The 21,684-nt window shown below is 41.0% G+C and overlaps 1 protein-coding gene across 3 annotated transcripts; it reads left to right on the top strand.

Annotated features, from left to right (window-relative positions):
* Nucleotides 1-174: 174 nt before the first annotated feature.
* Nucleotides 175-21,589, top strand: LOC311266661 (oxysterol-binding protein-related protein 1-like; the record flags this gene model as incomplete). 3 transcript variants are annotated; one of them, XM_084369131.1, is made up of 28 exons in its annotated part: nucleotides 175-298; nucleotides 375-460; nucleotides 547-621; nucleotides 820-931; nucleotides 1,019-1,104; nucleotides 1,606-1,750; nucleotides 1,875-1,942; nucleotides 2,843-2,887; nucleotides 3,210-3,283; nucleotides 4,160-4,223; nucleotides 4,388-4,489; nucleotides 4,600-4,719; nucleotides 4,832-4,910; nucleotides 5,308-5,414; nucleotides 12,081-12,249; nucleotides 14,393-14,585; nucleotides 16,522-16,597; nucleotides 17,234-17,368; nucleotides 17,487-17,584; nucleotides 17,699-17,881; nucleotides 17,991-18,098; nucleotides 18,368-18,457; nucleotides 18,684-18,810; nucleotides 19,106-19,222; nucleotides 19,391-19,514; nucleotides 19,606-19,696; nucleotides 19,813-19,833; nucleotides 20,334-21,589. In XM_084369131.1, the coding sequence occupies 28 exons, from the start codon at nucleotides 175-177 to the stop codon at nucleotides 20,434-20,436; spliced, it is 2,922 nt and encodes a 973-aa protein (XP_084225257.1). In that variant the 3' UTR covers nucleotides 20,437-21,589. The 3 variants fall into 3 exon arrangements, with proteins under 3 accessions (XP_084225257.1, XP_084225259.1, XP_084225258.1); XM_084369133.1 differs by lacking the exon at nucleotides 19,813-19,833; XM_084369132.1 differs by lacking the exon at nucleotides 19,813-19,833 and having other exon boundaries at nucleotides 19,606-19,708.
* Between the last annotated feature and the right edge of the window lie 95 nt (nucleotides 21,590-21,684).

Below are 21,684 nucleotides of genomic sequence, written 5' to 3'. Positions count from 1 at the left end.
TAACCGACTAACATGCCATGTAGACAAGTCAAAGTTTCTAAACTTTACTTTTTCCACTTTAAAGTCTTAACTTGCCATATTCGCCTTAACTTGTCTAACAATTAGCATTCCTCTGCGCAAAATGTCGGACAGGGCTTTAACCGTTAATATTGGGCCAACGGAAGTGAAGTGGTGATGGAGGAGGACACGCTAGAGGACCAGCTTCTTTTCTACGCCAAAGGAGGCAGTTTTTCTCATGTTCAGAGCCTCCTTCAGTCGAGGGTCGACCAGAGCAGCTCTCTGAACGTCAACTGCAGATGTAAGTCAATAGAAGATGCTAGCATGGCTTCTGTTAGCTAGCATAGGAGTGTTCATGTTGCTGTCTGCCTCTGTAGCCAGGTCCAAACCCAGTTCAGGATGGACACCCCTGCATCTGGCCTGTTACTTTGGACACAGGGATGTTGTGGAGGAATTACTCAAGGTAAGAGCTCATTATTGCTTTGTTTATTATGTCACAGTGCATATTTGTGAAGCCAGTGAAAGTTACTCAATGGGACACATTTGCAGGCAGGTGCTGATGCAAATCTGCAGAACAGCATGGGTGACACACCTCTACACAAAGCAGCCTACACTGGGAGAAAGGTAAGACATTAGGAAAAAAACACAGTCGGCTTGTACATCATAATGAGAGATCCTCTTTGCATTGATGTCCCTTCCTCTTGGCCGCCCTCGTGTCAGTTGGAATTACTTTCACAGACTTCCTTTCCCCATCTTGGAAGTTTTTGAGTGATGACAAGCGACGCTGTCCTCTTTCCTTTTTCTTAACTTTGGACCCTTAAGGAAATTGTTCTGTTGCTGCTGCGGTATGATGCCTGTTCCAGCATAATCAATGGAACAGCTCAAATCCCTAAAGACGTCACAGAAGATGATGAAATCATTACAATGCTGGAGGGTATGAAATGATTGGAGTTTTTTTTTCTTTCTGCTCATTACTGAAGATCAGTGTCCATTGTTCTCAAACAGTGTTTGGTTTGTGCAGCTGCAGACAGAAGAGCGATAAGGCGGCGGGAGGAGAAGCTTCTGGAAGCAGCCAGAGAGGGGGACATCTCCGCTCTGTCAAAGATGGTCAGCATCCGAGCTTTCTAAGAACTTTTGCAGAATATATATATAACACTTTGACAGCATCTTTGCCTTTCATGGGCTCTGCTGTCTGAGGTTGTTTGAAAGCACAAACAGCAGGATTACATCTATATTTGTACAGATTCTAGTCGCAAAAACCCAACAGGGTTCAGCAGCTGAGGCAAAAAGTGTGAATGAGATAAGATAATCCTTCATTGATTCGGCAGATGGTAAATTCCAGCGTAACAGCAGCGCAAAGTTAAAATACCTACAGATATATGGAGAGACGTAAATAGAATAAAAAGTTGAATGTGCATAAAACAAGAGAAGATTCACAGACAGCCACAAATAAGACAAGCATTGTCACTACTGATTCAGGATTATAATGAACCTTTTTTCTGTGTATTGTGTTGGTGGATACTGTAGTTTCTGTTGCAGTTATATGTGTAAAAGAGGTAAATGTCACCGTCTTCTGTTTCATTAAGGTGTTTGTCTTCTGATCTTTAGCTCAGTGAAAAAGAGGCTCCAGATATTCACTGCAGGGACTCGGTGGGAAATACGCCATTACACTGTGCAGCCTACAGAGGGCAGAAGCAGTGCATAATAAAGCTGCTCAAGTGTGGAGCCAGCCCCAGTATTAAAAACAGCAATGGTATATCACTTACCTTCAGCATCATCTCTTGTTATTCTGACTAATGTATCGTTAGAACAGTCCAACACAATTTCCTGTCAGAAAATATACATTTTTATTTATTACACGACTGATTGTATTGCAGACCAGACGGCATTAGACCTGGCCCGCAATGACGAACTGAGACTGATTCTAGCAGCCTATCAAGTCAAGGTAAGGGCAGAAAGGTAGTTAATCATCCTAGTAAATCAACTCAGTTAATCACCCTGTTAACTATGAAGTTTTCCTTTTGCTAGAAGAAGAAACGGTAAGGTACGTTAATTAGGGTACAGCAGCATGTGTCTACCTCTTTGCATGTTATGTAAAAAATGGAATGCATGTATCCTGAGTCAGTGTCATTCAGTCAGTCTGTTGCTGTTGAGTCCAACAGCTCTACACCACATGTTAATGTTAAATTTGGTATTTGATTCATGGTTGGAAGGAATGAAAGGATGATCCTCTGGCATCACCAACCGCCAGCAGAATCTAGCCAGGAAAAATCAAATCGAACAGACTTCTGAGCAATGTACTGAATTCATTCCTGTTCGCCAGGAGATTCCTATTTCTGACATACCATGAGCGGATAACATCTTTTATATTTTAAGTCGATATCTGGTGTGCCTAGCAGCATTAATCACAGATGAGATGTTTGCATTTTCTCTTTTAAAGAAGTTGACTTTGCTGTCCTGCACCTGTACCATAGATACAGGTGCCAAAAATCTTTCTGCAGGTGCTCTTTTCATACATTTCTATACATTTTCACTTTAGGTCTGGGGACTACGGAGAAAAAGCAATGCAAGTCAGCAGTCCAAGCTCTTGCTTGGTTGTCTGATTAGTCTGGCACAGCTTCAGGGCAGAGTATTGCATAGTCATAATGGAAATAAATAAAAAAGGCCAGGCACTAAGCTGTTAAGTAAATTAAAAAAATATATTATTTACCTCTGAAATTAGGCAGGTTTTTACTGAAACACCAATCTGAGCCTTAGGTTTCCGCTCTCACCAAAAACCCTTTAAAGCTGTCGATCAGATTCTGTCTGTACACAAGCCTGAGAATTATTATTTATTCCAACAAAGGATGCGAGCAGTGGGGTGCAGAAGATTGAAGGCCCTCTTTGGAAGGTACCCAGATGTTGAAGTGTATTCTTTTCTACACTTAATATGTTGGACAGTGTTTTTGTTCAGACTCCACACTGCATGATATAGAGTTCCCTTTTCTTCCCTTACTCAACACACAGTATCATCATTATTACATAGAAAAAGTTTCTTCAGACCATTTCATCCTTATTATTCATTGTTTTTGTATTTTATTTCTTTAAGCATTATCTGTGAGTTGTACAATTGTATTTTGATCTCTCCATCTACATAGAATATATTCATGTATTTCTGTGATTTCAATTCGCTACGTAGTTTATCTGTTGTTGATTTCATGTTTTTCTGGCAGAGTTCACGCTTTCTCGGATGGAGATCCCACTGGGTGGTAATTGAGGATGGAACTCTCTCCTGGTACCACAGACAGTGAGATAACTTTATATGTATGCAGTTTTCTTAAGCTAAAAAGTATAGACCCAATCACAGTCACTTCTGGGTAAACAAATGGTGATTTGCATACAATCATATATTTCTGAAGTAATTTTCAGCTGTAGCTGTAGGTTTAACAGTATGTCGGGTAGTTAAACACTGTGGTCTGACTATCTGACGTTGCTTATTTTATGTATTGTGTTGGTTTGCTCGAGTTTTTAATAAACAAAATCTCTCAAAGAGCGACATCTAACTGGACTCCGAGCTTTGGGTAAACTCAAGCTGTTGTTTTCTTTTGTCTTTAGCCAAACAGGTAATTTAGTTTTTTAGAACGTAACGTTAGTGATGTTAGCGTTGTTATTGATAAGCTATGAAAGGATCAGACACTTTAGATGACTGAGACACTTTGCAATAACATCAAGAAAAAAGAAAATTGAATTTTATGTAAGCTCTATACGAAAGCTAACGAGATGCAGGAGTTTTCTACCTGAAAGTTAATGTAAACAAACATTGTGATTGGTTCTATATTGTGCATGCGTAGTTTATTTAAACTTTTTTTTTTTTAACATGCGTTTGTATGCTGGTGTTTGCATGGTAGATTTTTTCACTCTTGCTGCTCATCATCCTTGATATGTTGAGTGTAAAAAGCCACATGTAATCAGGTAATGCCTTGTTACCTGCTGTGGTTGAAATGAAATCAGTTCCTCAGTGCACTTACTGAGTGCCTGCAGCAAATACTTGTTAAAACAGTTACTACATCTGAACTGTAAGTGGATTACTTCTGTGTTTTATTTTAAACAGTGCGTGTGTGGAGTCTGATGCCATGTCACAATGCCTTTGCCTGTGTGCTCTCTCATCTGTTCCTTTTTCTAGGGCGGATGCACTGACTGGTGTCAGAAAACAGGGCTGCAAGTCTCTTACACAAGCCTACTGCATGGTTGGTAGTACACAGTAGAGGCTCATGTAATTAACCTTCGTGATTACACAAGGATGCTCAGTCCTAAAATGTTTCAGTTTCAGTCACATTGTACTTGTACATGATGATGTTTGACATCAAGTGCAGTAAGCATGACTGAGGGTAATTTTATTTTGTCATTCTAGGTCAAACCATGGGATCATTGCTTCTTCATGCTCAGGTGCTTTGATGACACTGTTCATTATTTTAAGGTGCCCTCAAAGACAGATTCAATGGCAACAAGAAAAGTGAGATGAGATTCACCTTCTATGCTGTTGCTATTTCCCCACTGCCTGATTAATTTGCTTAAGTGTGCTTTCAGCAGCATTGTAAATCTTAATGATATTTGTCCCCTTAGAGATGGTTGGATGCTTTTGAGGCACATTCATCCTATAGCACTCGCCACTGCACACAAGAAAAGATAATCGACGATGCAGATGGTGACACGGCAGTGAGGAATCTGTCACAAGCCCTTCAGGTGAAATTAACTGCAGAATAATGTGTATTATTAGGTGAATGTAGAGAAGAAGTGCTGTTGATGGAGGAGGGGTCCGATGGTTAAGTGTCTATTTTGTCCTGTGCTCTTGCAGGCAGCCAACACTCTTCACCAGAGATTGGAGAGTGAAGTGTCAATATTTCTATCGATGGTGAAGAACGAGGAGAATTGTGGTAGGAGTCCTGGAATTGGTCACATATCTATTTAGCTAGTCCTGTGTCTTTCTTTTGTTGTTGTTTTGACTTTTGCTAGTTTATACTGGTGCTGAAAAATTGTCATAAATTCAATATTTATACATTGCATAAATATTCAGAATATTATATCAGTACAAATATCAGTACATTGCAAATCTTTAGGTTGTGGATTGTTGGTCAGACAAAACAATGAATGTGAATACCTCAACATGGGTTCTGGGAAATTGGGTTGAGCATGTTTATTTTCTGACATTTTGCTGACTAATTGATTGATAATAGTCAACAGATTAATCGGTGTTAAAAATAACTGCTAGTTGCAGCCACATTTATGCATCTGCACTAAAAATATATATTTGTTTTATTAATTTTTCCAAAGCGTTGGCTGGCCCTCTGTTACTGAAAGCCAAAGAGACCAGTGAGCTCTCCAGTGAAACCTGTGCCGCTCTCCATCTGTGCCTTGAACTGCTGTCAAAACAGGAGGAGGTAGGAAAGCATTTTCATCGTCTTAATTTAGCCTGTATGAGCATTTGCACAAGGTTTGGCAACTAACAAACACCAAACAACACAGTTGACTTTGGGCTTTTTTTTATCCATCACCATACCATTCCTCACACATAATTAAATGCAACCAGGGCAATTGAAACTTTACAAAGATTTATCTAATAAACTGTATAATGTTTGTTTTGGTTGTGAAACAGTGTTGGCGGTGTGATGCAGGACACATACACTATTTTTTCTTTTTCAATTAGCTGCAGCCCACTGAGCATGTATGAATCTTCATCTCATTGACACCCATACCCCCACCCATGTGCTGCGCTCCTATTGGCTGTCTAAATTATCTTGAATGATTACCAAATCCTCAAGCTCCTCCTCTTTACGTTAGCCCCACTCATACCAATCAGGTTTGAAGTTTGTGCATGCGAGCGCCCCTGTCCACCTGTCCCAATGGCTGTGCCCTGCCCTTGCGGGAGCAATTCAACTATGTGGTAATCACTGGCACGTCTGTAGGAAGGACACAGGCAAGATCCGCTTTTATGCTTAGGTCGGCACTCAGCTTGCGGATCAGTGTAGACGTACACACACACACACACACACAGACACCCTTGGACTTGGATCCACACACTCCCGCTCTAGGGAAAGCCTGTGCATTGAGCGAGGCAACTGAAGCGCGTGCATATTCACGGGCTCAGCTGGAGATACATGCATTCGCCCTCACACAGTGAAAACACACGCTCGCAGGCACACTTCCACATGCCAGAGCATCCGAACACAGAGGGAAGAGGAGACAGAGACGACACTCTCATCCGATATCTGCTCAGGTACAAACCAAACACTTGTGTCTTGTATCTCATCGTTTTTTATAATCTGCTATATGACCTGACTGTGTTGAAGTGTGCTGTTCCCTGATGACTTACTGTAACGTGTTTTGAAGTTTGGCACTGATGAGATTTAGTATCATCTTTTCAGTATGTTTTAGATATTAAATCTGGTCTGAAGCATTGGCATAGGCGAAAGCTGTTCATCAATATGCAGAGATCATTCCTAGGATTTAATGAACTGAATTTAGCATGTGAAAGTGAGCATGTTTGAAGTGATGCTGAGCTACACTGCTCCGTGCATCTTTTTTAACGAGATCAATTTATAATGTAATGAATTCAGTCAAAGTAAGAGCACAATGAGGGATGGATTAAATTGCATTGTGGATTATTTGATATGGTGATATGTAATACTGTGTGTTTAAACATGTTTACGCATTGGTACTTTTGTGATTCACACAATTAAGACCTGAGAGATGATAAATTGGTCTCACACTTCTTTGTCTCACTACCAATTTATTTGAAATTGACTCAGCACAATAGCACACTGAGATGCTGAGACTCTCTACTAATTGCTGGTTATGTTATGGTCTGTACTGCAGCTCTCATATTGTAAAAACATCAGCAAAGCAGAAATTAAGCATATAGAGAAAGAGCGAGACACCACTAAGGACTCTTTTGTCTCCACGTGTGTGGTTTTGTATAGTAAGGTGAAGATAACTGAATTAATTCCACATCAGTAGAGTAAACTCTTCTTTGCAAGTCAGCTGGATATAATTTTGCACAACAATGGCCAAATGCAGCATGTTAATGTGAACTGGCCCAGCTGCTGTCCTGTCACAAGAAATAACTCAGCATTGTTAGAACAGGGAGGCTGAGAACATTCATAGCAATGTAGAAAGCATTTAAATCGTCATAACAATGGACACTGAATACATTTCTAACAACCAGATGGTATTAAAGGAAGAAAATGGCTTAACAAGCATGTTGAAACATGCATTACATGCATGGGTCTCATGCTGATCTGGCGCTACTACGTGTTCTAACTGGATTATATTTCCTACACTGCTGAGATTGGCTGTATTAGGCAGTATTAACTCTAATCCCATACACCCATTGTCCCACCACAGATGTCTCTATTTGCTGCCACGTACATATTTGTCTCCTGCAGTACATAAAATACAGTAGTCACATGCGGTTGTAATTTTGATTTGACATACGGGTGGATGTGAAATAGTCTTCGTAGCAGTTACAGTGTTACCCTTCAGCAAGAGTGTTGTGACCCATTTCAGCGTCTGCTGCAGAACTAAAGTATGCTAATGAGAGTGCCACATTTATACAGTACATGCAGGGCACAGTGTGACTGGTTTGTGACTACACACAGCATCCAAAGAGGAGACATTTGTGCCGCTAACTTTGCTTCTTGACTAAAACGTTGTCATGAAGACTGAGCTGCGGATAGACAGTCCTGCACAGAAACTCTCTCGGGGGTTGTGACAGTAACGCACACAGATTTATAAGCCCAACCTAGGCAGCAGGCTTCCACACCTGTCAAGAAAACAAATGGAGGCTTATAGCATGAAACCATTAAGTGGTGACACGCAGATAAGCAGATCTGTCAGTTTGTATTGCTATGAAGGCAAGAGAATGGCAGCATGGTAGCCTTTTTATCTTTTTGTCTAACACCCCATTCACACTGGACGAAAAAACTACTAACACTACTAACATCTGGCTTTTTGTCTTTAGGGGAAAAAGATAAATCAGCATCCATTCTCAGGTCAGATAACTAAAGTATTTATTGGCTCAAGCTCCGATCAGTTATGATGGAAACATGACACCCGGATGGACACGCTGATTATCGCTCCTTTTCCTGCGCAACGCTATGAAGCACTTTAAAGTCAAAGGGCCTCTGTGGAGCTTCTGTGTTGTGCTGGAAGCCAGTCGTCAGTTTACAGTAGCGGACTCCATTTCTAAACTAATGTCAGTTACTGGTGCTCTTTGTTAGTGGAGCGGAGAGAGGCACTGAGAAGCGGCACTCAAGCCTGCATAATGTTACCCTTTGGACTGTCGGGGAAAATCAGATCCAAGTCCTTTACAAAGAAGTCCACAGTCCAACTTGTAAAAATTGCTTAGCTGTCAAATACTGACGCTTTTGGACGGCGGCTGACCTGACCTACAATCCCAAAGCGTCTAGTATTTGACTAGTTTGGAAACTCAAAGCATAAATATTAAGAGTTGGGAATGAGACTCAAAAGTCGACTTTCTTACAAATTAGACGTTTAAACAACTTTAACAAATCGTCAATAGGCTCATTTTTCACGTCAATCCGCTCACATATGTCCAATAAAAAAATGCTTTATTCATGTAAATTGCTACAAATTGTTAGGACGTTGGCACATAGAGAACTTTTCCATCTGTCAACATCCAAGTAGCAATTAAACATAATTCAGTCTGCATTTATAGTTAAACGAGAGACTGAAGTAAAAGATATATTAAAAAAAAAGTAGCCACTGTAGCATTGTCACCTGTTCTACTGTTCCCATAATGATGACACACCAGGAAAAAAAAGAAAAAACAAACAGACAAACTCGTCTCATGGCAGTGGGAAAGTATTCAATAGTCTGTTTTACCTGTGTTTCAAAAAACCTGCATCTACTGGCCAATTTTGGCATTAAAATGGTATCAGAAAGCAGGCTGTCCTTCAAACCCTGGGGGAATTGAGGGAACACAAAGTACCGTTTGACCTTTTATCTGAAACATCACCACATGGGTAACTGACCAACTGACTGTCATCCCACACCCAGGAGAGGCTTCACTGGGCACAGCTAAATGTGCTTAGCTCCCTGCACTGACTTCCTTCTTTATCGGAAGATATGTATGAGAGGAGAGAGTGTCAACCTTATCTCTTTGAATTCTGACCTTTCAGCTGGGTGTGTATGGATAGAGAGGTACCTGCGAGTATTTCTGTGTAATTGGTTTCTGGGTCTCTTTGCTGCACCGGTTCTCACGTCACACTCGAATGGAATCATTTTTTAGCTCCCAGCCATCATAGAGTCATGTACAGTTTGATACAGTTTGTTACAGTTACAGAGTGCTGTAAAGAGGTATAATAAATTTACCTCCGAGATTAGCTTCCCCTTCAGCAGAGAAAACAACATTTGGAACAAAGTGAAAGCTCTACCCTATGGGGTGTTGGCCAAGGAGAAGCTTCCCTCCCAGGCTTCAGCAACAGCAATCGCACACAGCCTCAGCAGGGCTTAAAATAGCGCTGTTTGTGCTCAGGCGAGAGGATGCAGTGAGAGCAAAAGAGCTGGGATAGTTACACAACAAAGTGTTCTGTCCCTGGACTGGCTCTTAAGCCAAGTGCCTGCGACAGACACAGCGAGCTCATTTACTTCACACCATACATTTAAAAAGAGGCTTGCAAGGACGATCCCCCTTTTTTTTGGACACACGCAAGATATGTCAAGTGGTTCTCATTTGCCAGTCTCAGTGTGTTTTGCTGATGTTAATAGGAAACCTGTCAGAAGTCCTATTTTGCCAAATTGGCAGTTAGTAACAGATTTTAAAACAATAGGATAACAATTAATTTCCAACCACTAGATGTAGCCTTAGTTGTGTTTTCCTCAGCATTAACCTGCTAATTCATTTTCTCAGAAACTTGACTTTTTCTGCACAGAACCTGCACATCTTGAGTGATACTGTATTTATATATCTACACATAACAAAGGAAAATACAGTATCCCAAGTGTAATGACACCAAGAGCAAGTGTGAAGTTCATCCTTGACTGTAGGTGCTAGACAGCTGTCAAACCTTGTGTGAACGAAGCTGTTTATTGGCTTCTGTCACAGTTCCCCGGTGTGTACAGTACATTGTCTTAGTTCAAGTGTACAGAAGTCTGTGTAAAGTGATCATGGATAGCCTTAGTGTGATTGTGGTTTTCTGGTTACATCACATGTGTGTTTTTGTAGAAAAAGGGTGATATGTGGCAAGGTCATGAATGCATCAGCTGGGATAAAGTTAATGTAGCTTGAAATGTTCTGATGAAAGGCGTTTCATTTCTCTCGGCAGAGTTAGGATCTGCATATTGTGCATGAGTCATCCTCACCTTTCTGTACTGTATGTATAATGAAGGTTTGCTGAGTCAACCCTTGGGCACAATAGGAATCACATTATACATTATGTATTTAAATCATTTAATTCACACAATAAACCCTTAGCTGGTGTTCGAGGTGTGACGATCAGATGTTAATGGATTGGAATCGATCAATATTCTTTAAAATATGGATGTATTGACAGCCTTTGAAGTTTGTGTGGTTGGAATCTGAAGCAGTTTATGTTCCATCATGGAAAGAGCTGCAAGAAACTGTTTGGTAAAGGGTAGGAGCTCACAAAAAATACTTGGAAGGTGATTGGATGAACCATCTCTCTGTAACTGTCCATCACACGCCAACTTCAATCAATCAGATCAACAGTAGGAGAGCTCTACCAGCTGTGCCATTGCTAAATCAAACTCCTTATATATAATCCAGATTGCAAAACAGTTGGGGTGATGTGCGAAAAGGTAAATGAAAATGGAATGCAATCATTTGCAAATTAACTGTGTTTACAGGACAACAGTTTGTGAGCCCATGTGGTAATATCCTTTATATAATCATGTGATTCACAAAGCGATGAAACTCAGCCCATTCTCGCTGAGCCTTTTCAAGGATGCCCCAATCATGATACTACACCTGCTACCAATCAGCCTCCGAATAGCCTGTTTACCTGTGGAATATTCCAAACAGGTGTTTTTTAAGCATTAAACGACTCTCCCAGTCTTTTGTTGCCCCTGTCCCGACTTGTTTGCTGGCATCAAACTCAGAATCAGTATATATTTACTGAAAAATCAGTGAATTTGATGAGGTAAAATATTAAATATATTGGTTTTGTAATGTTAGACTGAGTATATGTCAAAAAGGATTAGCAAATTATCACATTGTTTTAAATCAGGGTTGTATAATCTGCTTAGAGCACATCAGCAGATGTGATGGCAGGTGTTTCTTTATGCGCGGCTGTGCACACAGCACATAATTCTTCAGGCAGTATAAGAGATGAGGATGAACTTTTCGTCTTTAATAGAAGACATAGGCCTTGCTTTGCAGTCTCAGATTTACTGTACAGTGTTATTTACAAGCTCCCATTTCTCTCACGCTGGCTGCCTTCCTCAAGGTGACTCCTGTAGTTTCTCTAAACCGTGGAGGCTGTGCTCCATTTTTATGATCAGTGCATTTTCTTTGCTTTGTAGATGCTTTTTTGCCCTGTTTTTAAAACGTAGATATTGGACTGACTTCATAGATATCATTTTGAAAATGTTGTTGTTATAGCCATTATCTTATTCTATATCATTGTTGGTAGCATCTGTGGATTTGTGTTACGTTGCCCGTCTTCGGTTTAGATAGTAAAGGACGCATAAACAGTAGCGTTTGACAATAGGAAACACTGATCTGGTCTGTCCCACAGTGGCCTAGCTCAGGTTGCTCTGAAGGGACACTCAATCCTGGGCTACAGAGCTCTCGGAGACTGGGGTGTTTGGTTCCGACAGGAGGAAACCAGATCTGTAGGCAGGGTTAGAACAATGACCTGCCATCAGAACCACAAAGACGCACACAATGTGGTAGTGACAGGAGCAGATCAATACTTTCATATCAATCAAACCATCAGTCAGTCACTAATTTTCCAGCAATACTGTCTACGCTGTACGCATGTAGGGTCAAAAATAAATGAGCTTATCCGCTTCATTTACCGATCTTGTCTCTGTGTTTTATCTGACTGGTGGTCCTGTGTTTGCAGGGGTGGAGTCTGAAGTTGGAGCAGGAGGAGGAGAAGAACAAAGCTCTCACGGAGGCTCTGCAGACATTGGCGACCGAGCACCACGAACTCCAGCAGTCCCTGTGTAAGAGAACGAGGTCGTCTAGTCTCACTACCCTCACTGGAGATGACTTCTATGACGCTGTGTCAGGTCAGCAGCCTCTGAGGTGGACAGTCAGTGAAGTAATCAAGAAGTCTTTATCTTACTGGGGTGATCAGACCATCATTACAGTGCTTCATACAGTGTCCGTGCCAGATCATAAATTGGACAAATTAAGTCTGAAGCGGCATCTGAAGCATTTTATTCTCGAGTAATTTTCTGCCTCTTACTTCTTCTACTAATGTTTCACATGCTGAGCTAAATGCCTTGTTCACAGAGTAGTAGCTTGTTTCTCCCACTGCAAAGTTTTCCTTTAAGGTATCGTGTAGAGATTTTGTTGTCTCAAGGAATAGTTCTACATGTAGGTCCCGTTTTGCCCATACCGTGATGTGCGCGTGCGTACATGCAGACGACAGACAGTCTGGAGCCCATCACAAATATATCAGTATTCGCATATATATTGTCTAACATGCAATGACGTGAAGATTTTTTGTTAACAACTATAATGCAGAAAAAGATGCTTGGGCTAATTTATAATTACTAAATTCCCTATAGGTTTATTGTTTCGGTGCTTTGATGTCATTTTGGACAATAAAGTTTATTGTTAAACTAAAATCTTACATATTGAACAGGTGATGTATCCATAACAGCATTTTTTCTTCCCTAACATAACTCTAACATATTCTTGCTGAATTGATTTATTGCAGCAAAGCACAAAGAAGCCCAGCAATGTGCCAACAAAGGTAGGGAAGAAGAAACATGCTTGGTAGCTTGCAAACATGGATGTAAACAATAATACATTTTAAACAAATGGGCACAACAACAATTTGTCAGGCCTGAATGTAAACATAACCTCGAAAATTGTCATTACATACAGTTCTCACTTTACTTACAGAGTAATAATAAGCATAGCTTTACTGTGTGTGCGTTTGTGTGGTTGTACTCGATGCCACTCAGTCCATCGGCACTCTGTCTGTCTCTGAGATTGCCCAGACAGCATCGCCACCGTCCTCCTCTCTTATCCTCAAGGGTAATGAGATGGTGATTAGCCTGACACTCTTACTGCTGTAGTTGTTCAAGTACTGTCATTATTAGTTAAAGGTCCAATGTGTGCCTTAAGTGTGTTTTTCATGTTCATCGTAGGGGAGGGTGAGATGAAGGGTATTCAGTTAGTTGCAATCTGCAACCTCACTGCAAGGTGCCATTAAACCATACCCTTATTTGACAGTTTTTACAGCACTGTACGTTTACTATGTACAGTGTTGTTTATAGTGTGTAGTACACTTCCTTCTACAAAATGTTTTGTAAATATGTATATAGCACATTTATGCAAAGCACTTTATAATGACTTTGCTGCTCATTCACCCACACAGTCACTCACCGATGGCAGTGAGATTCCACGCAGGGTGCTGGCCTGACCAACTGTAGCAATTTAGGGTTCAGTGTCTTGCCCAAGGACAATTGGACATGTAGACGGCAGGAGGTCGGGTATTGAACCTCCAACCCTGTGATCATTGGATGACCCGCTCTGCATCCTGAGCCACAGCCGCCCACTGTGGACCGATCTTTCTCTGGAATTATTGCATTATTCATAGATAGCTCTGAGTTATCTACTGGCCAGACACACACTGCCCTCAGACTCCAAACATAGAATTACACACTGAGCTGAGTGTGTAAAACCCAGTCACGTGTTTCTGTTTGTAGAGAGGATCTTTTATGAAGCTGTGTTGTATCTTGAACACAGTACATAGGGTAGAGCCATGCAGCTGTCTGAATTTTTTATTTCTGTATACACGTGCATACATTATAAGCACTCAGACCAGCATATACAAACACTAGACTATTCTCCCCTTTCTTTGTGTATGTGACAGTAGTTGTACAGTCAATGACAGTGCTGGATAGTGGGAGGAGTAGCATTCAGCGAGCACAGAGCAAACAATGTTGTAGGAAATGAAGCCTCTGTGTGGCCTCATTGGAACACAATCCTCAGGTGGGGTTTGGCTGGCAGCAGGGAGGGGGAGACTGGAGAGGAACTCAAGCACTCAAGTGCTTTATTTGCGGACAGTGTACTGTTCAAGCTGCAGCTTTTCTGAGCCAGGCCACTCAAACCTGTATGTATGTATGTATGTGTGAGTCTTCTTGACCTGGCACACTTGGCATGACCTGGCGTCTGCCCCCTGTCGTCATCCCACAGAGTCGGAGTCTGAGCTCTCTGTGAGCGGCTTCCTGTCTGTGGCCAGCTACTCCTGTGAAGAGGACGAGGGGAGAGACACCCCCCTTCTCAGCAGCCTCCGCCATCCCAGCACACTCAGGGGGCCTACCGGAATGTCAGGGGAGGGTGACCATGGCAACCAACCAGCCCAGCACAATGGAGTCAAGCAGCACAGGTGGGACACGCTCCAGTTATGATGTCATGCTTGTTTACTGGCTTAAATGATGAGAAAGAGCCGAGTGGAAATGTAATGTCGGCCATGCCTAGTGCTCTCCAGACAACCTATTCACTGTTTGTTATATGCAAAGCTTTGTTTAAGATGATTATCACAACTATTGGAATATAATTTTACATTGCTGAGCAACTTAAAAATCATACATGTGACTTTTTAGCATGTGTGGTTGATGACAGGTTGCAGACCTCAATCAGCAAAACGATAAGTCAGTGAATGGCAGAGTCTGTGTAATGAGATACCACCTTTCCACTCCAGTCTGTTTTTGTCGTCAGGTGTTTTTGTTTGAGCACCCAATCCACAGAGAATAGCCTGTTTTGTTTTTCCTGTTAGATCCAACTCTCCAAGCGAACAAATAGCACTCGGTGCTCAGTGGTGGTATTGGTGGGGGTTTCGTGAAGATTTGACAATCTCTTTCATTTCCTCGGATGCTGATTCTGGCTTGGCCTCTCTTCCTTAATCCAACAAGTGATCCATGAATAATTTAGCATGTGCTGGCTCAGAGTAGGAGTTGGAGGAAAGAGGACTGACTGGCCGGCTAGTTCAGTGGGTGTGTGTGTGTGTGTGTGTGTGCGTGTGTGTTTTGTGCATTAAAGATTTATGAGGTGTCTGTTTATTTGGAATTACTCCTGTCATTCAAAGTCTGTCCCTGGTTGCCCGCAGACAGCCTAAGTCTAGTTGTTGAACATTTCTCTCAGTGTTTACCTTTCTATGACGACACCTAACCACAAAATAACTTGTTGTTGACACAAGTGTACAGCAGTGCCGTGTTTTATTCTATGCATGTTTTAAAGAGCTCAATGATAGACAGTATTTGCTTCAAGAAATACATGCAAAGCATGTTCATGTATGGAAAATCCTATCTGATTTCCATTTAATTTTTTTTAGAAAGCCTGAAATGTGAGAATGGCAAATCATGAGGATCATCATTTTTGTGTTACAATGACCAAGGATCTCTAGACGTACAAGTTTAGTAGAAAGGAGCGTTTCGTTAGAACCTAGAAAACCCTGTTACCATATTTCAGTTTTCGAAATACGGGAAAAGAAATCCATGTAAAAATACATTTCTGGGGCCGAAGCTGAAGGAACACAATCTAGGCCAGAAGTACAGTCATGCATCAGTGCTCTGCTCATCCTACAGATGTAGCAACCCCCCACCCCCACCCCCTTCCTCTTTGTTTATTTAGCTGAAGTAATGGCTTTTATTTGTGTTGTTGCCTCAACTCTCAATTTTAAACAAGGGCACCATCTGCCTCCAGCCGGCATACCTGTAAAACAATGCACACTACAGTTAGCAAGGCTGGAAGATAAACTGAGTCACATAACGGAGCAGATTAAGTCATGAAGCAAAGGCAGAGGAAGTTTGGTGTGAATGTAATTATCTTGTAAAAGTGAGTGTTTATGTGCCCGGTTTCATATGCAAAAAGACCAATTTAAGAGCTCTTATAACCACAAAACCAACATACACATGCAGTTGTACATCCATTCATGAGTATTGCATGAGGCTTGATCAGAGCAGCTGAAAGCTCATTAGCTTACAGGTGTCAGATGACTTTGTTCCCAAATGGTGGTTCAAGCTATGTTGTCTTCTCAGCATGCAGCAGACAAAATACTGGTTTTACTGTGTGGTTTACCCAATACTTGGATCAGGTATTGGATTTTTGCTCAGTGTCATATTAGAACAGTAAATAATTTTGAGTGTGGAGGAGATGAGATCACATGCCCTCAGGCTTCAGCGTCCGCCTGCTATAAATTGCACACCTGACACAAAATAAACAATCCAATGATTCTCGTCGAAGAAAATTGCTGTATTTACTCGTAGATGGATATTACGGCACTGATAGAAATAGTTGACGGTATTTCCCTCGCTGTCCCGCAGATCATGTCTACCGACTCCCATGTTCTCCAGGAATGATGTCAGCATCTGGAGTATCCTGAAAAAATGCATCGGCATGGTGAGAACAGACAGAGTTATGTATTTGTTGTGCTGACTTCAGATATACATGTAGGTGATTGTGAAGAATTCGTTTTTGTACACTAGAAGTGTAATAGTCATTAGTATCAGTGTCTTTGAGTCCTAAGGGATCTCAGTCCTCACGCACGCCCTGCCTGGATGTAATTACACTTAATAATGTCTATTAATGTTTTATTCCCCAATTGAATGTGGCTAATGATTCATACATCAGCACTTCAGTGGACAGTTAGATAAATATACAGACTCACATGGGGTATACATGAAGAGTGTTGAAGATCGCAGTCATGTGGTCGTTTTCAGCACATTTTTTGCAACACAACCAAAACATTCAATTGAGCTGTAAATGATGTGAACGATTACGCCCTAAATATATTTACATCTAAAACACCCAAGACAAACTTTAACCTGACACTTCTGATATTATCTTTACTTGTGTATATGTGTGTAAACTGATTTTTCCTCCACATTGGACGTTTGACAGATGGCATTCAGCTCTGTTGAGTTAGATTTGATTTTAGAGCTGCACCTAATTACATGGAAGCTCAGAGTAGAAATGCACACAGTCCTTTGCCTGTGCCTTCACAGTTTCTTTTATCTCCTCAAACATCTTTTTCAGGAGTTGTCAAAGATTGCCATGCCTGTGATATTTAATGAGCCTCTGAGCTTCCTGCAGCGGTTAACAGAATACATGGAGCACACCCACCTCATCCACCAGGCCAATGCCACCACAGACTCTGTCGAGAGGATGAAGGTAGCACAATGCCCACCTTTACTTTCTTAAATAATAACAGAGACCCAATATTTTCCATCATTATAAAATATACAATGTGTTACCTGTAAATTTGTTATCATAAGTCGCTGCTCTGTAGTGTGTTGCAGCATTTGCTGTGTCGGCTGTAGCATCGCAGTGGGAGAGGACTGGGAAACCCTTCAACCCACTACTTGGAGAAACCTATGAGCTCATCAGGTAAGACAGTGGGCTGATCAGTACCTTAAATGCACAACTGTCTTCAATGAGCACACCTACACACAAAACATTTCACTTTTAGTAATGACGTATACTGTCCCTGTTGTCCATCAGAGAAGATCTGGGCTTCAGGTGGATGTCAGAGCAAGTAAGCCATCACCCTCCAGTCAGTGCCTTTCAAGCTGAAGGCCTCAAGGACGATTTTGTCTTCCACGGCTCCATCTACCCCAAACTCAAGTTTTGGGGAAAGAGCATAGAAGCCGAGCCCAAGGGACTCATCACACTGGAGCTGCCCAAGTGAGTGTAAAGTCTTCAGACTGCTTTGTAAGTCTGTTTTGATCCCTTCTTTGGGGTTTGCATCATCTTTTTTTTTACTTGTGTACCTTTTGCTTCTTTGTCTATGCAGATATAATGAAGCCTACACCTGGACAAATCCCACCTGCTGTGTCCACAATATAATTGTTGGCCAGCTTTGGATTGAGCAGTACGGCAACGTGGAAGTGATCAATCACAAGTAATTAGAAATCTCCCTTTTCTTTGTGCTGTCCTGTTTGTCTGGAAATGCGTGTTCGCCTGGTGCACTCGCGTGCATGAATATCTTTCCTTCTGCGCTTCGCAGTGCAGTGTTGATCTACTTTCAGATTCAGCTTATTGATCATGGGAGTAGAACTGGGACAGTTGCCGTTAGAATAGGAGAGCAGGATAATTAATGTTTGAAAGCCTCAGCTCGCAGAAGGAGAATAGTGAAAGAGAATTCGTTAACAGTCTGTCATCCTGTGGTAGGACCGGAGAGAGATGCAGCATGGCGTTCAAGCCCTGTGGCCTCTTTGGAAAAGAGCTCCATAAAGTGGAGGGATATATTCTAGATAAAAGGTATCTTCTTCCTTTTAATTAACAGTGATTTCATTATTAATCGGATGTTTAACATTGCCTGAAAGTTATGTACATTTGTCATAATTGCTACATTGTTAATTATCTTATGTTACATAACAAGACGGTTTATATCAAAGGAGCTTTACCCATTAGAATTGTCGGAGCACTAATGCTCAGTGATGATGTATCTAAACCTGTTTATTAATATTTGTGTCTTTGGTTGCAGCAAAAAGAAGCTCTGTGCAATATACGGCAAATGGACTGAATGCTTGTACACAGTAGACTGTGCTGCCTTTGATGCCCACAAAAAGACTGACAGGAAGAATTCAGATGATAAAAGGGGAAATAAACAGGTATTCAGTTTTAATGCTTTTAAAATCATGTATGTTCTGTCTCCATTTGGTTCAAATTAAAGGGACAGTTCACCCAAAAATACATATTTTTTCTATTGCCTGTAGTGCATTTATACATCTAGAATGTTTTAGTGTGCGTTGCTGATGTTTTTTTTTTGAGGTCTGGATTTTCTTGTGTCTGGGTCATGATTTCTAGAAAAGTGACATTGCTGTTGAGTTTTTGCCATTTAGTGTTTGGCTCTTTGAGCACAAAGTGCCATCTAGTTCAGCTTGTGTGTGGTCGTGTGTATCTCAGAGCAGTGTGGATGAGGAGCCAGAAGAGATGCCTCCGCCTGATGCTGAGACAGTCCAGGTCATCCCGGGCAGCGAGCTCGTTTGGAAGATAACGCCTCGACCAGACAACTCAGCCAAGGTACGAGGAGACAGGAGAGGGTGGAGGGAGAAAAATGTGTAAATCTGATGAAGAAAAATCCGGCATAATAGCTGGACATGAGGTGTTTTGTATTATTTTGTCAATTTGTCATCATTGTTCCCTCTATGACAGCTGATATTTTATGGTAATTTCTTCTCTATGTGGCAGTTCTATGCATTCTCCACATTCGCCATGCACCTCAATGAGCTGGAGAAGAGCATGGAGGGAGTTATTCCTCTAACAGATAGTCGCCTCAGACCTGACATTCGCGCCATGGAGAATGGAGATATAGGTACAGCGTATGACCTTGTTTTTTGCCACACCAGCTTAAATACCATCTGTGGTGGTATCCAAGTTTTCTGTATCCATGCCCCGCTTTATAGATTCGGCAAGTGCAGAGAAGAAGAGACTTGAGGAAAAACAGAGAATGGCCCGGAAAAACCGCACCAAATCATCAGAGGACTGGAAAACGAGGTCAGTCACAGGGTAATATGATGTAATGCCATTGCCTTAATGATACGTTTTTACTAATTGCCTCCCTATTGTCTTGTTTTGCCAACTATGCCGCCCCCTTTATTATACTTGAGAAGGAATGCTACACTTGGCCCAAGGTTTGGTTCAGAGCTTTGCTTTTTTGCTGTTGTTTTCTTTGGTGTGAAGTGCTGCACTACACCGCCCTCCTCAGGACAAAATGCACAACTGCAACTGTCTGTTTGTCAAGATTCTGGCAGTCATGACGATGCTGATGTTTGATACTGGATCATTTGTTTGAACGAGGAAGAATTGTGTTATGCTGTCTATGCGTGTTTTGACTGTCTGTGGTTTCCATAAGACATAAGACACTTTATTTGTCATTGTTGTCATACAACAACTTTTTTTTTGGTAGCTCTCAGAGACCAACAGAGATAGAGAAGATAAAAAAATATAAGAAAACAAGAGTAAAAAGATAGGAAAAAAAGATAAGAAGGATAAGAAAATGGAACTGTAATCATATTAAATAAAGCTGTACTCACATTACATAAATCTGTAATCATATTACATATAGCTGTATTCACATTACATAAATCTGTAATCATATTAAATGATTCTTCTCGTTGTTCAAACTCTGCAGGTGGTTTCAGCAAGGACCCAACCCTCACAACAAAGCTCAGGACTGGCTCTACTTGAAAGGCTACTGGGACAGGAACTACACTCACCTGCCCGACATCTACTAATAAGTAGAAATACACTCGGATCCACAGATCCATCCAATCGGATATCTACTTTTACCACCTTTTGGACTTTATCTGCTGTTCTGAGGTGTCTTTAAAACACTGAACGGACCCAGAGGCATATATTCTTAAATAGATGTGTGTGAACAAAAAGCACAAAAACTCTCTTTTGCTTATTTATTATGGTCCTTGACCACTTAAGTATGGTATAGGCATGTATTGGAAAAACTAGAATGTATTTTAGAAATATTTATATAAATATATATGTTAGATAGATGGAGTGTTTAAACAACAACCTTGGTTTTGTTTCTGGTAGTTTGTCCGTAATTCCTGCTGGCGATGAAAACATTTTACTCATCAGCTTCAGCGCAGCGAGGCCACTGCAAACGGCTACAATGGAGTGCATGATGCATCCGGAGCATACTGATTAGACGTTTATTTAACTCTTATTCTATTATTCATTCTATAATTCATTGCAGAGTATTAAAAAAGAGAACAGTTTGGGAATACTTGCCTTTGTTTTCACTTTAAGTACAATGAGTGTTGCAGATAATTAGTATTTAACTGGATGTGTTCAAAATCTGCTTGTTTGCAGCCGATTGTTAATCTCTGTCTTGCCATTTCTCTTCAAAGCTGATGATGGCGAGTAAAATGTTACCACATCGGACAAGAATCATGGACACTACCACAGAAACAAGACTTAGGTTTTCACAATAAAATGAATGTTTAAATCATCATTAAGCCCTCAACTATGTACTGTATAGAAGTGTATAGAGACTAACAGCGTTGCACATAAGTCTACCTGACTGTAGATACTGTAGCACTTTTTACTCTACTGAAGCAGGGACACTGGCTCTGCACTTATAGATGTGTGTGTGGGTGTGTGTGTGCGTGTTTATAAGGTCTTGCCATAGTTAAAGTATAATTATATTCCTAGTGCTGTTGATCTAATTGAAATCTAACCCTCACAATAAATGCATGTGCGTCACTATAACTATGCAAGCCTTACCTCCTTCACAATCAAGCACTGAATATACCTTTTCTCATGTTGTGGGTAGCTGCTATAAGTTTTAGTTTTTTTTCTGTTATCACTCTTTTGGGTATCAAAACAGAATTTCTATTGTTGCTAAATAAAAGCTTAATGTTAGTTGAACTATTTTGGTTTTGTGCGATCGTCTGTCTTCTGGATTAATGCACATATTTTACTGTATGTCATCTACCCCACTGCCTTGTCTACCACAGGCCATGTCC

Source organism: Pagrus pagrus (genome assembly GCF_965226575.1).
Source record: "Pagrus pagrus genome assembly, chromosome: 12".
NCBI lineage: Eukaryota > Metazoa > Chordata > Actinopteri > Spariformes > Sparidae > Pagrus > Pagrus pagrus.
This window is presented reverse-complemented; position numbering and strand designations above follow the sequence as displayed.